General features: G+C 42.8%; 2 protein-coding genes across 2 annotated transcripts in view; both read left to right on the forward strand.

The window, feature by feature from the left end:
* The first annotated feature begins 10,825 nt into the window (after nucleotides 1-10,825).
* LOC110534475 (zinc finger protein 629-like) lies at nucleotides 10,826-15,282 on the forward strand. Its single transcript, XM_036934533.1, has 4 exons — nucleotides 10,826-10,881; nucleotides 12,389-12,500; nucleotides 12,725-12,852; nucleotides 13,908-15,282. The coding sequence occupies exons 2-4, from the start codon at nucleotides 12,398-12,400 to the stop codon at nucleotides 14,844-14,846; spliced, it is 1,170 nt and encodes a 389-aa protein (XP_036790428.1). The 5' UTR covers nucleotides 10,826-10,881; nucleotides 12,389-12,397; the 3' UTR covers nucleotides 14,847-15,282.
* A 3,228-nt stretch (nucleotides 15,283-18,510) lies between these two features.
* Nucleotides 18,511-20,873, forward strand: part of LOC110534476 (zinc finger protein 418-like) — a 12,645-nt gene continuing 10,282 nt past the window's right edge. The window contains exon 1 of the mRNA XM_021619348.2: nucleotides 18,511-18,566. The gene's annotated coding sequence lies outside the window, so the exon portion shown is untranslated. The remainder of the gene's footprint in view (nucleotides 18,567-20,873) is intronic.

The following is a 20,873-nucleotide window of genomic DNA, read 5'->3' on the forward strand; positions in this document are numbered from 1 at the left end:
ATTGTGTCACGTGGAATGTTGTGTCCTCAACTTTGGTCTGAGAATGTTCCTATGAGCTCCTAACTGTTCCCCTTTTAATTGCTTCCATGCTTATGCACATTTTCATATTTATTCTGTAAGAAACACCTCCCTGACCGAGGCTCTAGTCAGGGATCCAGTCTGCAACCCAGACCCTTCTCTTCACAGTCTCAGTGCAGGGATGAAGCAGGGCCTGAAAGAGATAGACCCTTCTGTTCCTATGATACAAACACCACAGTATCCATAATGAACAGAGCAGGTCACCCTGGGCTTCAGCCTTCACAGAGCGAGGTAGGAGATCCCTCCTGGCAGTAGTCTATCAGCAAGTTTGTCTTCTCCTTCAGGATCTCATCTAATGCCTGGTGACTTTGTTCATAGAAGGCCTGGACCTGGGTCTAGAGTTCCTCAGCTACCTCATGGTTACCCCACGAATACAGACAGGGTCAGGATGGGAGTTACCTGGCCTATAACACAGCACACAATCACAACAACGGCGAGAGTTCAAGGAGGGAGCTCAAAGACTCAGGTGGCTCCTGCTTCTGCCTCTGGGGTCATTGGGTCACAACGTGGGAGGCCAAGTATTAGCAAGGACGCTGACAAGGTGTACACCTGCCCACGTGTGGGAAGTGCTTTGCTAAAGTGAAATATGTGAAGCAGCATCAGACCGGTCACACCAAGAAGAGGCCCTTCAAGTGAAAACTATTACAAGAGTTTATCCTTCCACCTGAGTAACCTTATCAGGCATAGGAGTCCACAAAGGGGAGAAATCGTAGCAGTGTGGCTTAAGTTTTACGCAGGGGATGTCTGGGAACCATTCTTTAGTTTTATAGTTATCATGTGAAGTGTCTTGGATTAAGAGGGTTTTTGTGATTACTAAATCCCTCAGTTGAGCATCTGGATATGCTCACATTCTCACATGCTGTTTGGAGTGCTGGCATAGCTGAAACACTGTCATTGATGAGTAACACTATATTCCCCCCTGGTTTTGCCTATGTTCTACTCATAACAAATAGAATGTTCCTCTTCTTTAACACCTTAATAACCCATTATTTTATGCCATTTGTTGTACTTTTTCTAAGCAAGTGAGCTCTGAGCCTGAAAGATACTGATCATGAATAGGTTGAGGTGTAATCAAAGATGCTTGACAAACTCACTCAGGCAGTTTGACATTGAAGAAAATGGTTGCTAATGTCTACTTAATGGGGTCGCTCCCATAGACACCAATGCGATAGCATCTGGGTCTGGCCTACTTCATTGACAATGAGGGAGTGGGATGGTTGTCTAGAAGGGGCACAGCTTTTGTCAAAATGTACTTTTCGTAGCAGGTTTAGGAGAACTTATGCAGAAAGTTAGGATAATTAACATAGCAGGTTAGAAGAATTAGGTTACGTTTAGGAAAACGGTTAGCTGTATCCCACCTAGGCATGACTGAGTCGGATGTCTGCTTTCTCTTCCATCTCTGGTGTAATTTAAAGATTATCTATTATATTGACAAGATAGGCAAGTGACCACTTTAACAATAGAAATACATGTCCTCAAAGGTGGAAGGCAGCCAGGAGGAGGCGAGATCCGGTGGGACTATTCCAGCCAATGAGAGGAAAGATGGGCTTGTGAACAACATGCCATAGAGCTAGATAGGGTAGGAGATAGATACTCCTCCTTGTATCTGTGACAGCCTGACCAGCGCTATCTTCATTTTAAAGTAGTAAATGTCTTTATTAGCTGATTGCTCCCAACCCAGTTGATTACTTTAAAATAGTGAAAGCCCTCAATGGCAATGTTCATGGTAAAACCGGTTATATCCATGAGTCCTCTATCTCTATGACAACAGGCACAACTCTGATAGTTTTTTTTCTTTCAAAGTTGCCTAAATGCCATGTGCGTCTACTTATATCAGTGCATTCATAACAACCTAACTGTCCTAAACATTACTTATATTCAATCAGATAGATCAAATAAGTCTCATGTAGCACATTAGAAATTACATTGTTGTTGACCAAGTTCGACTGATTGACCACCATACAAAAATTCCTCACTTCATTGGCTTATTTTCGTGGACAGATCTTGGGTGGAGTAAAACCTCTCGCTTCGCCTCGTCCTCTCTGAATGAAATAAGCAGTACAGTGTTTCTTATGCCGCGTTCAAAACTGGGAACCCCGATTTTAGCGCGTTCAAAACAACTGGCCCATTCGAAAAAACGAGCCCGACTGGGAAAAATCGGTTGAAACGGTCATCCAACTCCGAATTCCAACTCGTGAACTCGGCCCACTTTCTATGGCTCCAACTTTCCTACATGAAAATCACTGACGTCATGATTTGACCTCGTATTTTTTTGAGATCCCAGTTGTGTTGAACCCGAGATAAGAACAGCGCACATACGTCTTATTTAGTCACGCCCTCTGAGCTATGACGCCACCCAATAACATCCTTTCTCTTCAGTATTAACGGTAGTAAATAATGACCAAGAACAATTTCCCATGTTAGCGGTTTTATTGTTGTTCTTTAGACCTTTATTAAACACCATGGAACTGAAGATATGATTAATTTAACTGCACAGCTTCACATGCTTACCCCATGTAGTTTTTAATTCGCGTTGGAGACAGGACTGATACACGTTATACACTAGCTAGCTGCTAACGTTAGCTAACAATGGCTAACTTTATGGTTTTTCACACTCAAATAGCCTCCATCATGGAGATGCTAGCGAATTCAGCCGTGGCAGATATATGTAAACTCATAGACGACGACTATGCGGTTTTTCGTTTGGAAATAACTCAAAGCCAGAAAGAAAACAGGGCATTGCAGAGGAAACTACATATACTGGAAATGAATGTGGCACGGGAGCGCGCAGAGAAGACAACGCAGGAGCGCGTGCTCGCCAGTCGTCCCAGTAGTGTCAAGATCCTCGACCGATACAGAGGAATGGCAAGAGGTACATTTTGCAGGGAGCGGTCTCCCGGTTCCCCTGAAATTCCAATAATCACACTCACTTTAAATAATGCGATGCATGGAACATAATCAATGAATAAATAGTATACCAATAAGTTATAAGTGATACCTTACATCCTTGTCAATTGTAGACAAGGTTTCCATCCAATTAGCGACAGATTTTCATGCAAATATTCAAAAATAGACATAAAGAAAATATGCGCATTTTTCCAACACGATATTGTTTGCATCCAGTTTTTATGAGAGTAAAGTTATAGGTCTACCATATATTAAAAATAAAAAACAATGACTTCTGTGATGGAAACATGAAGTGTCGGAACAATTATATAAATGCCAACAGATAATTTGTTCGTTTGGCATGGTGGGATCTTTTTGTGTCGGTAAAGTTAATTATGCGCAGATATTGATATAATAATATATAATAAAATCATAATATACCATCATATCCAAGTAAACTTGGAGTCACGCAAGGATATGGTGTGGTTCTCCCACTAGAACTCAGGAAACCATGCAGTTTATTAGGCCACAGATGAAATCAATTCAGTGGGTGGTGAAAGTGCACGGTGATGAGCTTGATGCTGCTTTACAATAAATATCGAGGGTCTTATTCTGGTGACGTGATGATCGATGCTTGCCTGCTGTTTGACAAATACAAATATTCTCGCACTATATCTGTGTTGGCTAGAGCGCACGTACCAAGACCAGAGTAGGCAAATGTACTATTTAAAGCAAAAGTTTCTGTGACAAAACTATTGGTAGAGTTGAAAATGTGATGTAAACATATTTAACGTTAGATTTCTATTCAGTACATGAAAACTTAAACTTGTGAAAAAGTACATTGTGTGCACTTATTACGCACAGATTTGTATCCACGACAAGATCATTTGGTGGAAACATTCCACTGGTGGGAAAATACGCATTTACTTTTTGCGGACTCCAGAATATTTGCATGAAAATCTTAAACCAATTGGATGGAAATGTAGCTACTGTTATGTTTCCACCAAACGGACTTCTTGCTGCTAAAAATCAGTGCGTGATGATATGGTACACACAAAATGTACTTGCATTAAATAGCAAATGTGCCTACTCTTGGCGGGTGCAGCCCAGGGTTTCACAAACTCGGTTCTGGGGCCCTGTGGGTGCATGTTTAGTTTTTTTTTGCCCTAGCGCTAAACAGCTGATTCAAATAGTCAAAGCTTGATGATGAGTTGGGTATTTGAATCAGCTGTGTAGTGCTAGGGGAAAAAAACAAACATGCACCACCATGGGGCACTCTGTTCACAACATTGACATCAGCAAAGCGCTAGCCCACAGGACATCATACATTCTGTCAGTCATCTGCCCGGTACAGTTGAAACTGGGATTCATCCTTGAGGAGCACACTTCTACAGCGTGCAGGTGTGCATTTGCCCACTGACATCTGTTACAATGCCTAACTGCAGTCAGGTCAAGACCCTGGTGAGGACGACGAGCACGCATATGAGCTTCCCTGAGATGGTTTCTAACAGTTTGTGCAGAAACCATCCCGCAGGTGAAGAAGCCGGATGTGGAGGTCCTGTGGTTACACATGGTCTTCGGTTGTGAGGCCGGTTGGACATACTTCCAAATTCTCTAAAATGTCATTGGAGGACAGCTTATGGTAGAGAAATTAACATTCAATTCTCTGGCAACAGCTCTGGTGGACATTCCTGCAGTAAAGCATACAAATTGCACACTGCCTGAAAACTTGAGACATCTGTGGCATTGTGTTGTGACAAAACTGCATATTTTAGTGGCCTTTTAATGTCCCCAGCATTAGGTGCACCTGTGTAATGGTCATGCTGTTTAATCAGCTTCTTGATATGCCACACCTGTCAGTTGCATGGATTATCTTGGCAAAGGAGAAATGCTCACTAACAGGGATGTAAATAAATGTGTGTGCAAAAACGGAGAAATAAGCTTTTTTTGCATATGGAACATTTCTTGGATCCTTTATTTCAGCTTTTTAAACATGGGAGCAACACTTTACATGTTGCATTTGTTTTTGTTCAATACAGTATGATCTGTTACATTTACATAAGACAGAGCAAAAACAAAAGTAGGGTGGGTGTATAATGCAAACGTCTTGCAACGTAAAGGTTGCGAGTACGAATATCACCGCAGACAATTTAGCTAATCAACAAATTTGAGAGAAATACTTTTTTTGTGCATATGAAGCATTTCTGGGATTTTTTATGTCAGCCCATGAAACATGGGACCAACTCTTTACATGTTGCATTTATATTTTTGGTGAGTGTACCAAAACCAGATACTTTTAGACTTTTACTCAAGTATTTCACTGGGTGACTTTTACTTGAGTCATTTTCTATTAAGTTATCTTTACTTTTACTCAAGTATAACAATTGAGTACTTTCTCCACCACTGCTAGCATAATACATTTTACTAGCTAGGTTTCCATCCAATTGGCGACTGTTTTTCATGCGACTATTACGAAATTTGACTCGTGGATAAGAATCAGTGCGTGATGACTTAGTGCGCACACAATTTCATTTCTAGTTTTTATGAACCGAATAAAAGGTTAATGTGTTTCCATCACATTTTCAACTCCACGGGTAGTTTTGTCACAACTGTTGCGTTAAATAGCAAATGTACCTACTCTGGTCTTGGTACGTGTGCTCTATCCAACAGCTCTCAGATACAGTGAGGGTAGGCTGGTCTACATAATGATATTATTATGGATAAGAGCGGGAATAATTTTATTTGTCAAACGGCAGTCCAGCATTGATCATCATGTCACCAGAATAAGACCCTCGATATTTATTGGAAATGAGCATCAAGATCACCGTCCACTTTCACCACCCTATGAAGTTCATCATAATTTATTTAATCTGTAGCCTAATAAACTGCATGGTTTCCCGAGTCATAGTAGGAGGGCCACACACCATATAATCACGTGACTGGTTATATCAATATTTCCCCCACCATTTCTTGCATAATTAATTTTACCAACACACAAAGATCCCACCATGTCGAGCAAACAAATGATCTATCAGCATTTAAAAAATTGTACCGAAACTTCCTGTTTTCATCACAGCTGACGTGATTTATTTTTATATGGGATGACAGGGATCATCAACTAGATTCAGCCGCAGCCTGATTTTTTAAATTTTTTTTCATTGAGCGGGTGGTCAGGGGACCAGAAAATAATTACAAATCATTTGTAGACTGCAAATGAACCGCAAGAAGCACAAACAGATATAATGTTTGACTAAAACATAATCATTTTAAACCTTGCTTACGTATACGATCGCCTGTCTCTATTCTTCATGGGAATACATGGGAACAGATTTCTTAAATTAAAATAAATTGGAACTGATTTCCTTGTGTTTTTAGTCTTATGTCCAACAATGGAAAAAATAGAAACATTTTGCTCAGAAAACTTTAAGGGCCACAAAACCAAAGCCAAATTTGACCCACTAGCCACCAGTTGTGGAACCTTGCGGTATGACTTTACTTGTATGAAAACGGTGGATGGAAACGTGGTTAATGTCGATAGTGTACAATATAGAGTTGAGCATTGACAGTACCTAACTTAACCACCCCTTTTCCCTCCAATCACTCTCTTAGGTGAAGGACATCTCACAGGAGGCCACAGGACCTTTGCAAAGCCAGCAGGACAAAATACGTGGAGAGAAGACCAACCCAAAACAATAGATGAGGGGAGTGGAACCTCAACCCAGCATGTTATCGTGATAGAGGTTAGTGTCATAGTGTAACATAAAAAATTACAGTACATCAAATGTGTCTAATTTATTTCAGGACGTCTCCCCTCAGCTATTCATTAGGTTACATGTACATCCTAAGTTATCATCCATAGGGGAGCTTGTAAGACTTCCATACAACATTGTTATCCAATTCTATTTATGTACCGGAATAACCTCCTTTCTTCTTGTGTCAGTCTGCAGGGGCTGCAGGTCCTGTTGTTCTGCAGGAGAGGCCGGAAGGAGAAGAGGACCCAAGACACAGAAGAGACGTCCAGACTGGAGAGGCTGGAGCGCCCCCTGAAGCCATGGAGGACCTAATCTCCGCCGCACCCCTGCCCAGGACCCAACACAGCATCACAGAGGTCAGTGGGAACGCCGAACGCTGTCCTCAAGTCAGAGACAGAATTTAATTGTAACACAAAGGATCTTACACACTGAGAAACTAGGTCTGGGGAGACTGGGCTGTCCTCCTGCTCCCAGCTCAGAGTATTTACCGGTATTTCACCAGAGCCAGAGGACAGTTTATTATTTTGGTGATGGTGACGCGTTAGACACTGGCATTGATGATCTGTCTTGTTCTTTCACTGCAGAGATAGAAAGGTAAGAACTGTGGGATTAAGATCAAGGTGTCAGAAACAATAGGACTACTACAGAGTCCAAGATACAGCAGACCACAAAAAATGAAATTTACACCAATTACTGCCGCCCCCCCCCCCCCAGCCACAGCCATTTTGAAAGTGAATGTCATACCTTAATTTCTCGTCTTACAAGAATGATATACAGTGCATTCGGAAAATATTCAGACCCCTTAACTTTTTCTACATTTTGTTACGTTACAGCTTTATTCTAAAATGTATTAAATAGTTTTTTTCCCCTTCATCAATCTACACACAATACACCATAATGACAAAACAAAAACAGGTTGTTAGAAATGTTTGCAAAAAATAAACAAATCATTGAAATTGATATCACATTTACATAAGTATTCAGGCTCTTTACTCAGTACTTTGCTGAAGCACCTTTGGCAGCGATTACAGCCTCAAATCTTTTTGGGTTTGACGCTACAAGCTTGGCACACATGTATTTGGGGAGTTTCTCCCATTCTTCTCTGCAGATCCTCTCAAACTCTGTCAGGCTGGATGGGGAACGTCGGTGCACAGCTATTTTCCGTTCTCTCTAGAAATGTTAGATCGGGTTCAAGTCCGGGCTTTGGCTTGGCCACTCTCTATACTTAGCTCAGTTCATCTTTGCCTCGATCCTGACTAGTCTCCCAGTCTCTGCCGCTGAAAAATATCCCCACAGCATGATGTTGCCACCACCAGGCTTCACCATAGGGATGGTGCCTCCAGACATGACGATTGGCATTCAGGCCAAATAATTTAATATTGGTTTTTATCAGACCAGAGTATCTTGTGTCTCATGGTCTGAGAATCCTTTAGGTGCCTTTTGGAACACTCCAAGCGTGCTGTCATGTGCCTTTTTACTGAGGAGTGGCTTCCGATCTGATCTGTGCTTCAACACAATCCTGTCTCGGGAGCTCTACAGACAATTCCTTTGACCTCATGGCTTGGTTTTTGCTCTGACATGCACTGTCAACTGTGGGACCTTATATAGACAAGTGAGTGCCTTTCCAAATCATGTCCAATCAATTGAATTTACCACAGGTGGACTCCAATCAAGTTGTAGAAACATAAAAGATGATCAATGGAAACACGATGCACCTGAGCTCAATTTCGAGTCTCTTAGCAAAGGGTCTGAATACTTATGTAAACGATGAGCAAACTAAACGGAGCATGTGGAGGATGCATACAAGGTAATGTAGATGGTGAAGGAAATGCATTGCTTTACAATGACCATCAGGGTGTACCCTTTCCATTCATACTAAATGTTTACACTTTTGGTAACTTGAGCTACACTGCATACTCTATTAATATGTCCATAGCCCATGATTTATGGACTTTATGGGGGGAGATTCTTATGCTATTGCCAGCAGTAAGATTTGAGTTAGATTTCAAAACAGACAAGGCCTGTAGCTTTCAAATGATATGTCACTTTCTATTTTCAGATAAAAATACATGTTTGACCCCCACACTCACTGGGCCCTGTACAGGCCCCAAAACAATCGCTCAGAGTTTAACAGGTTTAAAATGAATCACTAATAACATTAAATAAATAAACATCTTCAGAAATGACTTGGTGAAAGCAACAATATAACTATGGCTTTAAAATGATAGTGAAAACTTGAAGAAGTGTTGGGGTTAAGTGGGTTAAAATCTTCCAAGAAGTCTTTATTCATATTAAACATCTGATTTATAGAATTTTGCATGTGGTCTAATGTGGTCTACTGAAGGGCACTTAATTTAATGTAACGAACCCATGTGGTCTATTTTAAAAGGCACTTCATTAAATACAATTTCTACTTAAAAGGGATGCCAAAGGCACTCATTTCATAGAATGACCCTTATAAACATTTAGTAAATACACCTACACATACCCACACACTAACAAACACCTACTGTACATGTCAAAATAGTTTAGTCAGGTTTGTCTGATGAGGACTGTTGACTTATCATAGCTGACTTGTTTTTCCCACAACATCATATTTATGTCCACCATGATGGGTTTAACAACAATGAAGTCATAATGTAACTATAGTATAGGATTCAAACTGAGTGGGGATGGGTAAACACTCCATGTTTTAAGGGCCTTCCGAGTGGCACAGTGGTCTACCTGTGTCACTAGAGATTCTGGGTTCGATTCCAGGCTCTGTCGCAGCCGGCCGCGACCAGGAGACCCATGGGGCGGCGCACAGTTGGCCCAGCGCGTGTTAGGGGAGGATTTGGCCGGCAGCGATGTCCTTGTCCCATCGTGCACTAGCGACTCCTTTGGCAGGCCGGGCGCAGTGCACACTGACACGGTCGACAGTGTGGTGAAGAAGGCGCAACAGCGCTACTTTAACCTCAGGAGTCGAAGAAATGTGGCTTGTCACCCAAAACCCTGATACACTTTTACAGATACACAATCGAGAGCATCCTGTCGGGCTGTATCACAGCCTGGTACGGCAACTGCACCGCCTTCAACCGCAAGGCTCTCCAGAGTGTGGTGCTGTCTGCACAACGCATCATCAGGGGCAAACTACCTGCCCTCCATGACACCTATAGCACCCGATGTCACAGGATGGCCAAAAAGATCATTAAGGACAATAACCACCTGAGCCACTGCCTGGTCACACCGCTATCATCCAGAAGGCGAGGTCAGTACAGGTGCATCAAAGCTGGGACCGAGAGATTGAAAAACAGCTTCTAACTCAAGGCCGTGAGACTGCTAAACAACAATCACTAACTCAGAGAGGCTGCTGCCTACATTGAGAACCTATCACTGGACACTTGAATAAATGGATCACTAGTCACATTAAACAATGGCACTTTATTAAATTATGCCAGTTTAATATTTATTACATATCGTACATTACTCATATCACATGTATATTCTGTATTTTATACCATCTACTGCATCTTGCCTATGCCGCTCGGCCATCGCTAATCCATATACTTATATATTCTCATTCACCCCTTTAGATTTGTGTGTATTAGATACTTGTTGGGGAATTGTTAGATTACTTGTTAGATATTACTGCACTGTCGAAACTAGAAGCACAAGCATTTCGCTACACTCGCATTAACGTCTGCTAAAATCTGATTTGATTTGAGGTGTACTGTGTTTCCTCCGATACATTGGTGCGGCTGGCTTCCGGGTTAAGTGGGCATTGTGTCAAGAAGCAGTGCGGCTTGGTTGGGTTGTGTTTCAGAGGACGCACGGCTCTCGACCTTCGCCTCTGCCGAGTCCGTACGTGAGTTGCAGCGATGAGACAAGACTGTAACTACCAATTGGATACCACAAAATTGGAGAGAAAAAAGGAATAAAATAAAATATTTTTAAAGTGTGTTTTATTATCTATGTGTATGTATGTACCTGAGGGAGTGTATGCCTGTGTAATCTGTTCCAGGAGGAGGAGGGTCCAGAGTTGCTGTTGGTGAAGGAGGAGGGGTGTGAGGAGGGTCTGGGGAACCCTGAGGGGACCATGGTCATGGAGGACAACCAGACTACACCTCCTCCTGAACCCACAGAGGAACCAGCTGAGCAGCACAGGACCACACACAGTCTCACTGAGGTGAGCCAACTGTAAACTGCTGTCTGTATGGTATTAGGTCAGGGCCCGTATCCACAAAGCCTCTCAGAGGAGTGCTGATCTAGGATCAGTTTAGCCTTTTAGATCATAATGAATAAGACTATGTAGACCAGTGGCGGTCAGTGCCGTTTCCCCCCCCCCCCCCCCCCCCCGTTTCGCTTGCTTTCGTTTAAGAAACTTTTTTCAACTGAAATCTGTGAAATGAATGCACCCCTGACGACGCGTAAACACAGTTCACTTTCAAACTTTCCTCCTCTCACCTTTTGTTTTAGTTTGTGGACTTCGATTCACAACACATCACCTGTATGTGACCAGACAAAGAAAACTTTCCAAACCATGTCATAACCGCTACACACAGCCTACATCGTTGTCCCCATATTAGCTAAAGTAACATCCTAGTCAACATAGCTAATAGAACTAATGCGTTAGTAAACACGCTACAATCATGTAGTAACATTAGTGTATAGTCAGTAAGCAGTTTAGCAGTTACACCAGAGATCCCGGTGGCAATGGATTAATAAAACCAAAAACTTACCTAGACTTGGAAAAGTTCCAGTGTTGTGTTAGATAGTCATAGCCAGCTAGCTAACATAGTATCCCTCTGTTTGAGCCGGGTGTTTGTTGGCTAAAATAGCCAGCTGCATTTGCTAAGTAAGTGAAACTAAAAGTGAAAAAAATGACTCTCTCTCTTGCTTCTCCTTAATTTTTGAAGAAATGAATTTGTCGAAAATCATTACACTATTGTCTTTCGCTCTCTTTGAGTCAACTATTCACCACATTTTATGCACTGCAGTGCTAGCTAGCAGTAGCTTATGCTTTCAGTTCTAGATTCTCTGATCATTTGAATGGGTGGAGGACGGTTGGAGGACGTCCTCCGGAAGTTGGCCTAATTACTGTGTAAGTCTATGGAAGCGGGTGGGAACCAAGGGCCTCCTAAGTTTTGTATTGAAGTCAATGTACCAAGAGGAGGACCGACGCTAGCTGTCCTCCGGCTACATCATGGTGCTACCCTACAGAGTGCTGCTGAGGCTACTGTAGACCTTCATTGCAAAACAGTGTGTTTTAATGAATTATTTGGTGACGTGAATATATTTAGTGTTTTATCTAAAAAGGATAACTTTTTAAATGTTTTACCATTTTTATTTTTATGAAATTCACTGAGCAGGATGGTCCTCCCCTTCATCCTCAAATTAGCCTCCACTGATGTAGACCTGATCCTCAATCACCACTTCTACTCTGAGACTCTTTGTGGATACTGCCCCTGGTCTTGATCAATTATGTCTTAAGTGTGGGACCATGTCTTTCAATTATCAAACCATTAGAGTGTTAAGTCATCAAATAATCTAACACGTTTGCAGTGTCAACTCAACTAACATGTTTTCATAGTAGTAATAGCAATCCATCATTGCCCAATCAGAAGATGCTCCATAGCAGGGTGCTCATACCAGATTTCTTAATCCAACATCCTCTCACTCTGTATCTCTTACAGTCAGAAGACATGGAGGATGGGAAGCCTGATCTGCTGCTGGTCAAAGAGGAGACAATAGAAGACGGACCAGAGAGCATTGATCTGCTGAATGGACTAAAGATGGGGGAGCAAGGTAAGAGAGAAATACATATAGCCTACATACAGTAATATATCTTCCTGGATATAATTTATTTCTTAATTTTATTCATTCATAAAATGAAATCAATACAACGTATGTTTACATTTTAAAAAAGAATGTATGAACTTGACCAGGTAATTTACCAAAAAAATGTAGAACTCTATATGTAGAATTCTCTCTGCCATGTTTGTAAAGTATTTTGTAACCTCTTCCTGCAGGTGGTTGGCTGGAGGCTAACAGAGGAGACTGGGCGGCCATCTTGGATTCCCAGACCCAGATGGGTGCAGCCAAGGGCCCAGGGGATGACATCACTGAGCAGGGCAGGACCAGAGGCAACATAGTGGAGGTCAGTGGATGGGACAGCGTCCTCAACTCTGGGCTGGGGAACAACACTGTTAACCACAACTAGAAACATACAGTCGAACACAAAAGAACAACTGAACTTAGTCTACATGACAACAGACTGGCTGAGAGCAGGGCAAGGTGTAGATTTCGACCGCAGGGACGGGGAGGTGCCAGTATGCCGCGGGAGAGAACAGACACAGACTCGGCTAGCGATGCTCCGTCCTGCTCCTATAGTTGTGATTCAGAGAGACTGATGATGCCTCAGGTTAACCCCCTAACAGATGCTGCCTTCAGCCTGCCTTCTATAGGATCTATCAACTGGAACATGGACCCTGCGACAACACAGTCACTTCCTGACTTTCATCCTCCACACACTCATAATAAACCAGACCTCAGACAACGCTAGTGCATTGTCTGTGCTTCATCTACTCTGCCAGTGTTTTAGATGTATTAGGGAACTGGTTAAGGTCAACTGAGGAAAGAATGAGTATGATAAGGCAGAGTAGGTTATATGGTGATGGTTGGTGTGATGATGTAAAAATGCTTCACTGACGAAAATTGAGAACCTTGTCCTGTTGTTTGATGCAGGTGTTTTAATTAGGAAATTATAGTGCTTTAATTCATGTCTACTTGACATGAAGATGTGTGTAATGCAATGGTACCAGATTTACACAAAAAGGTAAACCATAATGAGTTATTCTACTTGTCACGTGTCGTTCTGTGCAATAAAACTACTGTATTTCACGTTATGTGAGTGTATGAACATTTTGTTAAAATTAAATACAACATTGACTCTGTGCTGACTGACTTGGTTATTTTTGTATGTATCATTGCAGAGTTTCCCTTATGTCAGTCGAACCAAAACATTATACTTCATTCTTGAATCAACACACAGAGACAATTTTTAGAATAAACTCCAATGGCTCCATATTGTTAGGTACTTAAATCACAGTGTTAGAGATGGGCTTGACTGTGGTTAACATTTTATAATATTGTGTACAGCAAAAACGTTCGTATTTGAAACTTTATGCTTTTCTCTTCAATTTTTGCTTACAGCCTGCAGTCCATGAGGACCGGCTGTTATCCGGTGTTGCTGGTGGGAGAGACTGGACCTCTGAAGCAGCTGGTCACAAACCCTGGCCCCTGATCAGGACCCTGGATCAGGAGCCGTCGCGCTTCCTTCCCAAGTCGGAACCAGGACTGAACCACGAGGGACAGAGACTCCACCACACAGAACACAACCAGTGGACAGGTGGACTGAACAACCTCAGCCCTGGTGGTCATCAGAGAGACAGAGGCTCCAGTCAGGGATCCAGTCTGCAGCCCAGACCCTTCTCTTCACAGTCTCAGTGCAGGGATGAAGCAGGGCCTGGGGCTGATAGAGATAGACCCTCCTGTTCCTATGATACAAACACCATAGTATCCATGATGAACAGAGCAGGTTACCCTGGGATTCAGCCTTCATGGAGAGTGGTGGGAGACCCCCCTGGTGGTAGTCTTTCGGGAAGTATGTCTTCTCCTTCAGAATCTCATCTAATGCCCGGTGAATGGGTTCATAGAAGACCCGGACCTGGGTCTAGCCTTCCTCAGTTACCTCATGGTTACCCCACCAATACAGACAAGGTCAGGATGGGCATTCACCACAAGAGGTACTTAGCCTATAACACAACACACAATCCCAACAACACCCAAACAATGACTAGAGGTCAAGGAGGGAGCTCAAAGACTAACCACCTGAAGGTGGTGACTCCTGCTTCTACCTCCTCTGACGTCATTGGTTCACAACATGGGAAGTCAAGCATTAGGACGGACTCCGACAAGCCGTATGCCTGCCCCACGTGTGGGAAGCGCTTCACTGAGGCGACTTATGTGAAGAGGCACCAGACCGTTCACACCAAGGAGAGGCCCTTCAAGTGCAAACTATGTTACAAGAGCTTCTCCTTCCTGAGTAACCTCATCAGACATCGGAGTATTCACAACGGGGAGAAATCGTAGCAGTGTGGCTTGAGATGTGCACAGGGGATATCTGGGAACCATTCTTTAGCTGACATATTATAGTTATCATGTGAAGTGATCTGGGATAAGAGGGTTTTTTGGTGATGACTGAATCCCTCAGTTGAGCATCTGGGTGTGCTCATATTCTCAGATGATAGACTTGTTGTTTGGTGTGCTGGCATAGCCAAAATACTGTCATTGAAGTGTAACTATAATCCCCCTATGAATTTCTCTTTGTCTATGTTCTATTCATAACAAACATAATGTCCTTCTTTATAACACCCACTCCCCCAAAACATTTGACATAATCAGGTGGTACCTGTTCCTTTATGTACTATAAATAGGTGATCAAATCTGTTAATAAATACAAATTAATGTTGTCCTTTTGACATGTTGACTTTTTGTTTTCTTGTTTATCATTTACAATTAAAGTGGTCTTAGTTTCATTGGCTTCCTTTGAAGTTAGAACCTATAGGTTTCCGTCCTTTCCACAGATTTGGGATCTAGTTAGCCATTATTCTTTAGGTAATTTCGGGTAATTTTTCTAAAGTCTTCTCTGAGCTTGAAAGATCACGATCATGAATAGAAAGTCTGATGTGTAATGTAATAGGCAGAATCATATTTCAAAGAACAGCATGGGAGGTGTGATGATGCGAAAGCTTAAGAATGGAGCTAAGTTCTGACAATCTCCGGAGTACACAATCTTGTCTTTAGGTCTTCTTGCTCTCTTGAGGATCTCAACATAGAATCGGTGGGCAGTGGCGATGTAGACCAGGATGAAGTGGGCCTACCTGCGGTGACAGGTGTGGTAGAGACTTCCAATATTTGCCCTGTGAATTCTACCGGAAAAGATTTTGGACCAGTGGGAGTGAGATTTTTGAAAAGAGTGGATTCCTGCTTTTAGTCCGACCCATACGTTGTGTCAAGCTGGGTAAAGGACAAACTGGAACGGTTACATCTGTGAAAGTTGCAAGAAGTGGAATTGTTTTTATTTTTTTATGCATCCTCCGCCCAGAGTAAGCAGGTGCTTCACTGCTCGGGGCTCAACCTGTGCCATGCTTTGCTCTCCGGAACAGGGCACCGCTCAAAGGGGTGATCAGTGGGGCAGTGTTGAGTGTAGAGGTGGATCAAATGAAAAATAATATTCCTGGTGTTTGTGACGCCTGCTGTTTGGTGAGACGTACTGTAGACCCGGTGGCAATGGTAAGACTGAGAATACCCTGTCTGTCTTGTTGAGCCTTTGACACAGTTTCTACCTGATAAGGTCAGGTTAGGTTATATTTGCTATTCTGTGAGGGCCTATGTTCCGAGCCCGCTACTGTGCTTTAGGTGCTAAAGATTCAGACATGTTGCAGCTAGGTGTAGAAGGGAGATCCCACAATGTGAGAAATGTGTAGGAGGGAATAGTCAAAGGGAGTGTACAGTTGTGATAGAGAAAGCATTGTTTGTCAACTGTGCCCATGCAGCTGGGGATCCAAAGTGCCCAAAGAGACAAATTGAGATTGCCAGAGTTCGATTAGGGAGGAACGTTTCCTATGCTGAGGCAGGGAAGAGAGTAGAGGGTGAGTGATTCGACTGGGAGCCCCCTAGTGAGTAGGCCTGAAGAGAGAGATCCAGAGAAAATTAGATTTTGTCAGGTTGGATTTATTGCTTTTATAGCCATGGTGATCAACCGCACTGCACTGATGGAGCAGAAATCACAGAAGATAGATGTGGTAGTTGCAGCAGCAGAAATATTTGGATGTGAGAGATTTTAGTGCAGAAAATGTACAGGGAGTTTTGAGAGAAGGGGTACCATCCTCCAATGCTGATGGCGTGATGTAGGATCTCTTAAGGCCAAAGTAGTGGGATGGGGTGGTGGGGCTTTGGGGATAGTGTATAGGTGCAGGGTTAAATGGTGGTGTAATTTAGAGGTCCTGAACAGTCATTCTGAAACATACTTTTTTTCTCATGACTAACTACCAGGAAGTTAGAAAAGACAGGTTGGGTGTGTGGGCAGCTTAGCTTGCCTTGACTGGCAGCTCTTTGAAATGCCTATATCAAGCAACTTGGATGCAGTTGCAGTAAAATCATCTCAAGCTAAGCTAATTAAAAAATATATATAAATCTTCCGTTTGGCATGTCTCTTGTGATGCAGTTCACAGCAGCACTGACGGGTGTGTTGACCTGACAACTGCGTTGGAGTTTTGAACGACCCTTTTGTTCCATGCTGGCTGAAGACCTAGCTAGCCAGTAACTCGCTAACACCAGGCACAGCCAAAAAGGGAAACATAGAAGTATCTTTGCCGTAGATGAATGGTGTAAACTTTTAATTATATTTGCTGACACCCTGTTAAATTTTGGCACCAGTAGAGTAGCAATCAAGCTATATAAACCACGTCCCTCTGCAAACTAGCCTTTTCCGATGTTGACACTTATTTAAATTAGGTAAGAGAATATCATGAGTTAAGGTGATTTCACCTTACCCCCTTAATAATGAATCCAACTGTTTGACATGGAGAGGGGACCAATAACTTTACGGTAAAACTTTATCAATGTAGAACCAACGGTAACTTTTATGATTTTCCCATTCCTTTTTCTTTTACCAAAAAGGTTCTATCCGCACTCCGACCTGCAAAAGGCAGCAATAAGCAACACAGCCTCTAGTCTGCTGAAAAGCTACACGAAGAAGACACCCTAGCTTTGACGCCAACTAATAACGCCCTTTCTCTTCAGTGTATACGGAAGTAAACAATGACCAAGAACAATTTACACATTAGCGTTTTTTCATTATTGTTATTTAGACATTTATAAACACCATGGAACTCAAAATATGGCTAATTTAACTGCAGAGCATCACATACCCAATGTATTATTTAATTCGTGTTAGAGACAGGACTTGGTTGGTAGATATTATATAGGTTACGCTAGCTGCTAACAATGGCTAACTGTATGGTTTTTCACACTCAAATAGCCTCCATCATGGAGGTACTAGCGAATGCAGCCGTGGCAGAGATCTGTAAAGTCGTAGACGACGACTATGCAGTATTTCGTTTGGAAATAACTCAAAGCCGGAAAGAAAACAGGGTATTACGGAGGAAACTACTGGAAATGAAGGTGTCACGGGAGCGCGCAGAGAGGACAATGCGAGAGCGCGTCCTCGCCAGTCGTCCCAGAAGTGTCAAGATCCTCGACCGATACAGAGGAATGGCAAGAGGTACATTTTGCAGAAGGCTGCGGAGAAGGTCGCCGTTCATATATAGCTCAGTGCCTGTCGCCCCGTTCCCTTCTGCACGTGTGTTCAAATGTGTTACCCATAATTGGATCTTGGTCAGTGTTTGGATAGAATGCAATAATTTCCTTGATTAATTGGCTATCTTGCACAAAGACACAATATCATATTGTAACCAGATGATTGATTTACTGCTTTTCCTATTATTTACTAATTGAAAACAATGTGATGCATGGAACATAATACATCAAACAATAAATAGTATATCAATAAGTTATAATTAGTGTTACCTTACACCCTTGCCAATTGTAGACAGCGTCAATAGTGTACAATATACTGCTAACCTAACCACCTCTTTTCCTCCAATCACTCTCTCAGGTGAAGGACATCTCACTGGAGGCCACAGGAGCTTTGTGAAGCCAGCGGGACACAATACATGGAGAGATGACCAACCATTCACTGTTGATGAGGGGAGTGGAACCTCAACCCAGCATGTTATCGTGATAAAGGTTAGTGTTATAGAGTTACACCAAAAATTACAGTTGCTTTGTAACTCAAATGTGGCCTGTTTATTTCAGAAAGGCTCCCCTCAGCTTTTCACTTGTATACTTGTGAGACTTGCCTACAGTTAATATGTGTGTGTGAATAACTCACACCGGCGAGTGAGATAAGATGCAAGAATAATCCTTTGCTCAGGCATTACATTACAGGTCACGACATTCTATCTTGCATTACTCATCTCATATGTGTGTACTGTGTTCAATACTATCCATCTGAGCCTATGCCGCTGTGACATTGCTCATTCATATTTATATATTCTTATTCCATTCCTTACTTAGATTTGTGTGTATTTGGTATTTGTTGTGGAATTGTTAGATATTACTTGTTAGATATTGCTGCACTGTCGGAACTAGAAGCACAAGCATTTCGCCACAATCCGCAATAACATATGCTAACCATGTGTATGTGACCAATAAAATGTGATTTATCTATCCTAGCGCCATCTCTGGGTTGGTATTAATGCCCATTGTCTTAACATCTTCCTTTTCATATAGAATTTGCTCAAGCACTTCATACCATTTTAATACCACAGTGAAAATACCTATTTACATTGTCAACACCTTTTTAATTTTCTTGTCCTAGTGTGGCGCACTGGTAGCATATTGGGCACTTCTGGGAGCCTCAGGGCCTCTTCTTCATCTTCCACATCCTCCTGAAATTGTGGAGGAACGGTCGGCAGAGATAACTGCCCTGGTGGGTTATTCCCCATCTCCTCATTATGTGTCCTGCCCACACCATCCAGGGGATATTCACAGTCTTCCCATGTGGCCCTCCTGTGCCCTATGCTCTCCTGAACTGGGCGTATGCCCCTCCAGTTCCTTCTATTCTTTCGGCCCTTTACTTCCACCTCATATGACCTTGCGCTGATGTGCCCTATGCATGTGCCAAGACTCCATATGGCATCTCTGGCTTGAGGTGACAGGAGTACTGACAGTTTGGCCTTGTTTTATTACAGGCAGATTTTTTTTGCATGCTGGTCATAGTAATGTTTTGACTTGTCCTGACGTGCACGCGTGTGTGCCTGAACATCCCTAATGACCTTAGGTGTGAGGAGTTTGGGAGCTGTTGGCAGCAGAGAGCGAGTGCGTCTAGACATTAAGCGACGTACAGGACTGCTGCCCGAAGACCTCTGTGGGAGTATTTCTCCACGCCTAAATGGCTTGCCACACATCTCTGCCTTTCTGTATAGCCTTTGTGATGAGTCTTTGCTATTTTCACTGCTGACTCAGCCTTACCATTACTCTGACTGTGGTAGGATGAGGACACATGATGGATCTCCCAGGCTTTTGCAAAAAAAGCAAAGTCGTGACTCGTGAACTGGGGCTTATTATCCGTAACTACACCTTATCTGCTATGCCATATCTGATAAACACCTGCTTACAACCATCGATGATGCAAGCGGCTGTTGTGTCAATCACTTTCTCCACCTCCCAGAAATGGTAATAGTAGTCCACTATAATCAGGAAAGGAACACTCTTACTGTGAACAGATCCATTCCCACTTTAGACCAGGGACATGCTGGTATATCATGTGGCTGCAGGGTTTCCTTTTGCTGCTTAGGTCGATTATCATTCCATATGCCGCACACAGCCACAAAATGTTTTAATTTAGAATACTGAGTCTCTGGCTTTCCTGAGACTGGCTTCGATCCCTGAGTGCCCTGCTTGGATACGAGAGAGAATCATCGAGCGAAGAGTTTCTGGCACTACCACCCTGTCGCCTTTTGTCTACGACCTCTTCCTGCATTGTGAGTTTGTCTCTGTATGTCCAGCAGTCCCTTACTAGGATGGGCGTACTCTTTCTTGTGTCCGGCCAGCCTCTTAGGGTAGAAGACTGAAGCGTTCGAGAAGTCTTGTCCTCTGCTGAATGAGCTTTGGATAGCATCCCATGTCTACGGGGAGATGTTGTGATCAGTAGCATGGTTCACATCTTCAACCTCAGCCTGTAGAGCATGTACAGTCTCATTTGTCCGTTATTGCCTGTGACTAGCTGTTGGTAGTGCTGCTCAAGACAAGAAAGCTGCAATGTGAAGCTCTACGCCTTTCTTGTATACTACCTGGAGTTGATAACGCTGAAGCTTTAGCGTCATCCTTTGTAGTTGCTACGGGGCAGACAGAAGAGGTTTTTTGAAGATGACCTCAAACGGCTTGGGATCAGTGTGCAACGTGATAAAGTCCCCATCATGAAGGTACTGGTCACAGGCGAACAATATGGCCAGGGACTCCTTTTCAATTTGAGCATATCCTTTCACCGTG

The sequence above is a fragment of the Oncorhynchus mykiss genome, chromosome 10, assembly GCF_013265735.2.
Source record: "Oncorhynchus mykiss isolate Arlee chromosome 10, USDA_OmykA_1.1, whole genome shotgun sequence".
NCBI classification, from domain to species: Eukaryota; Metazoa; Chordata; class Actinopteri; order Salmoniformes; family Salmonidae; genus Oncorhynchus; species Oncorhynchus mykiss.

Bases quoted from the DNA above. Each gene is read 5' to 3' on its own strand.
- LOC110534475 (XM_036934533.1), top strand. From the start codon at position 12,398: ATGGAGGATGGGAAGCCTGATCTGCTGCTGGTCAAAGAGGAGACAATA. The intron at 12,501-12,724 runs GTAAGAGAGAAA...CTCTTCCTGCAG, and splicing joins ACTAAAGATGGGGGAGCAAG to GTGGTTGGCTGGAGGCTAAC. The intron at 12,853-13,907 runs GTCAGTGGATGG...TTTTGCTTACAG, and splicing joins CCAGAGGCAACATAGTGGAG to CCTGCAGTCCATGAGGACCG.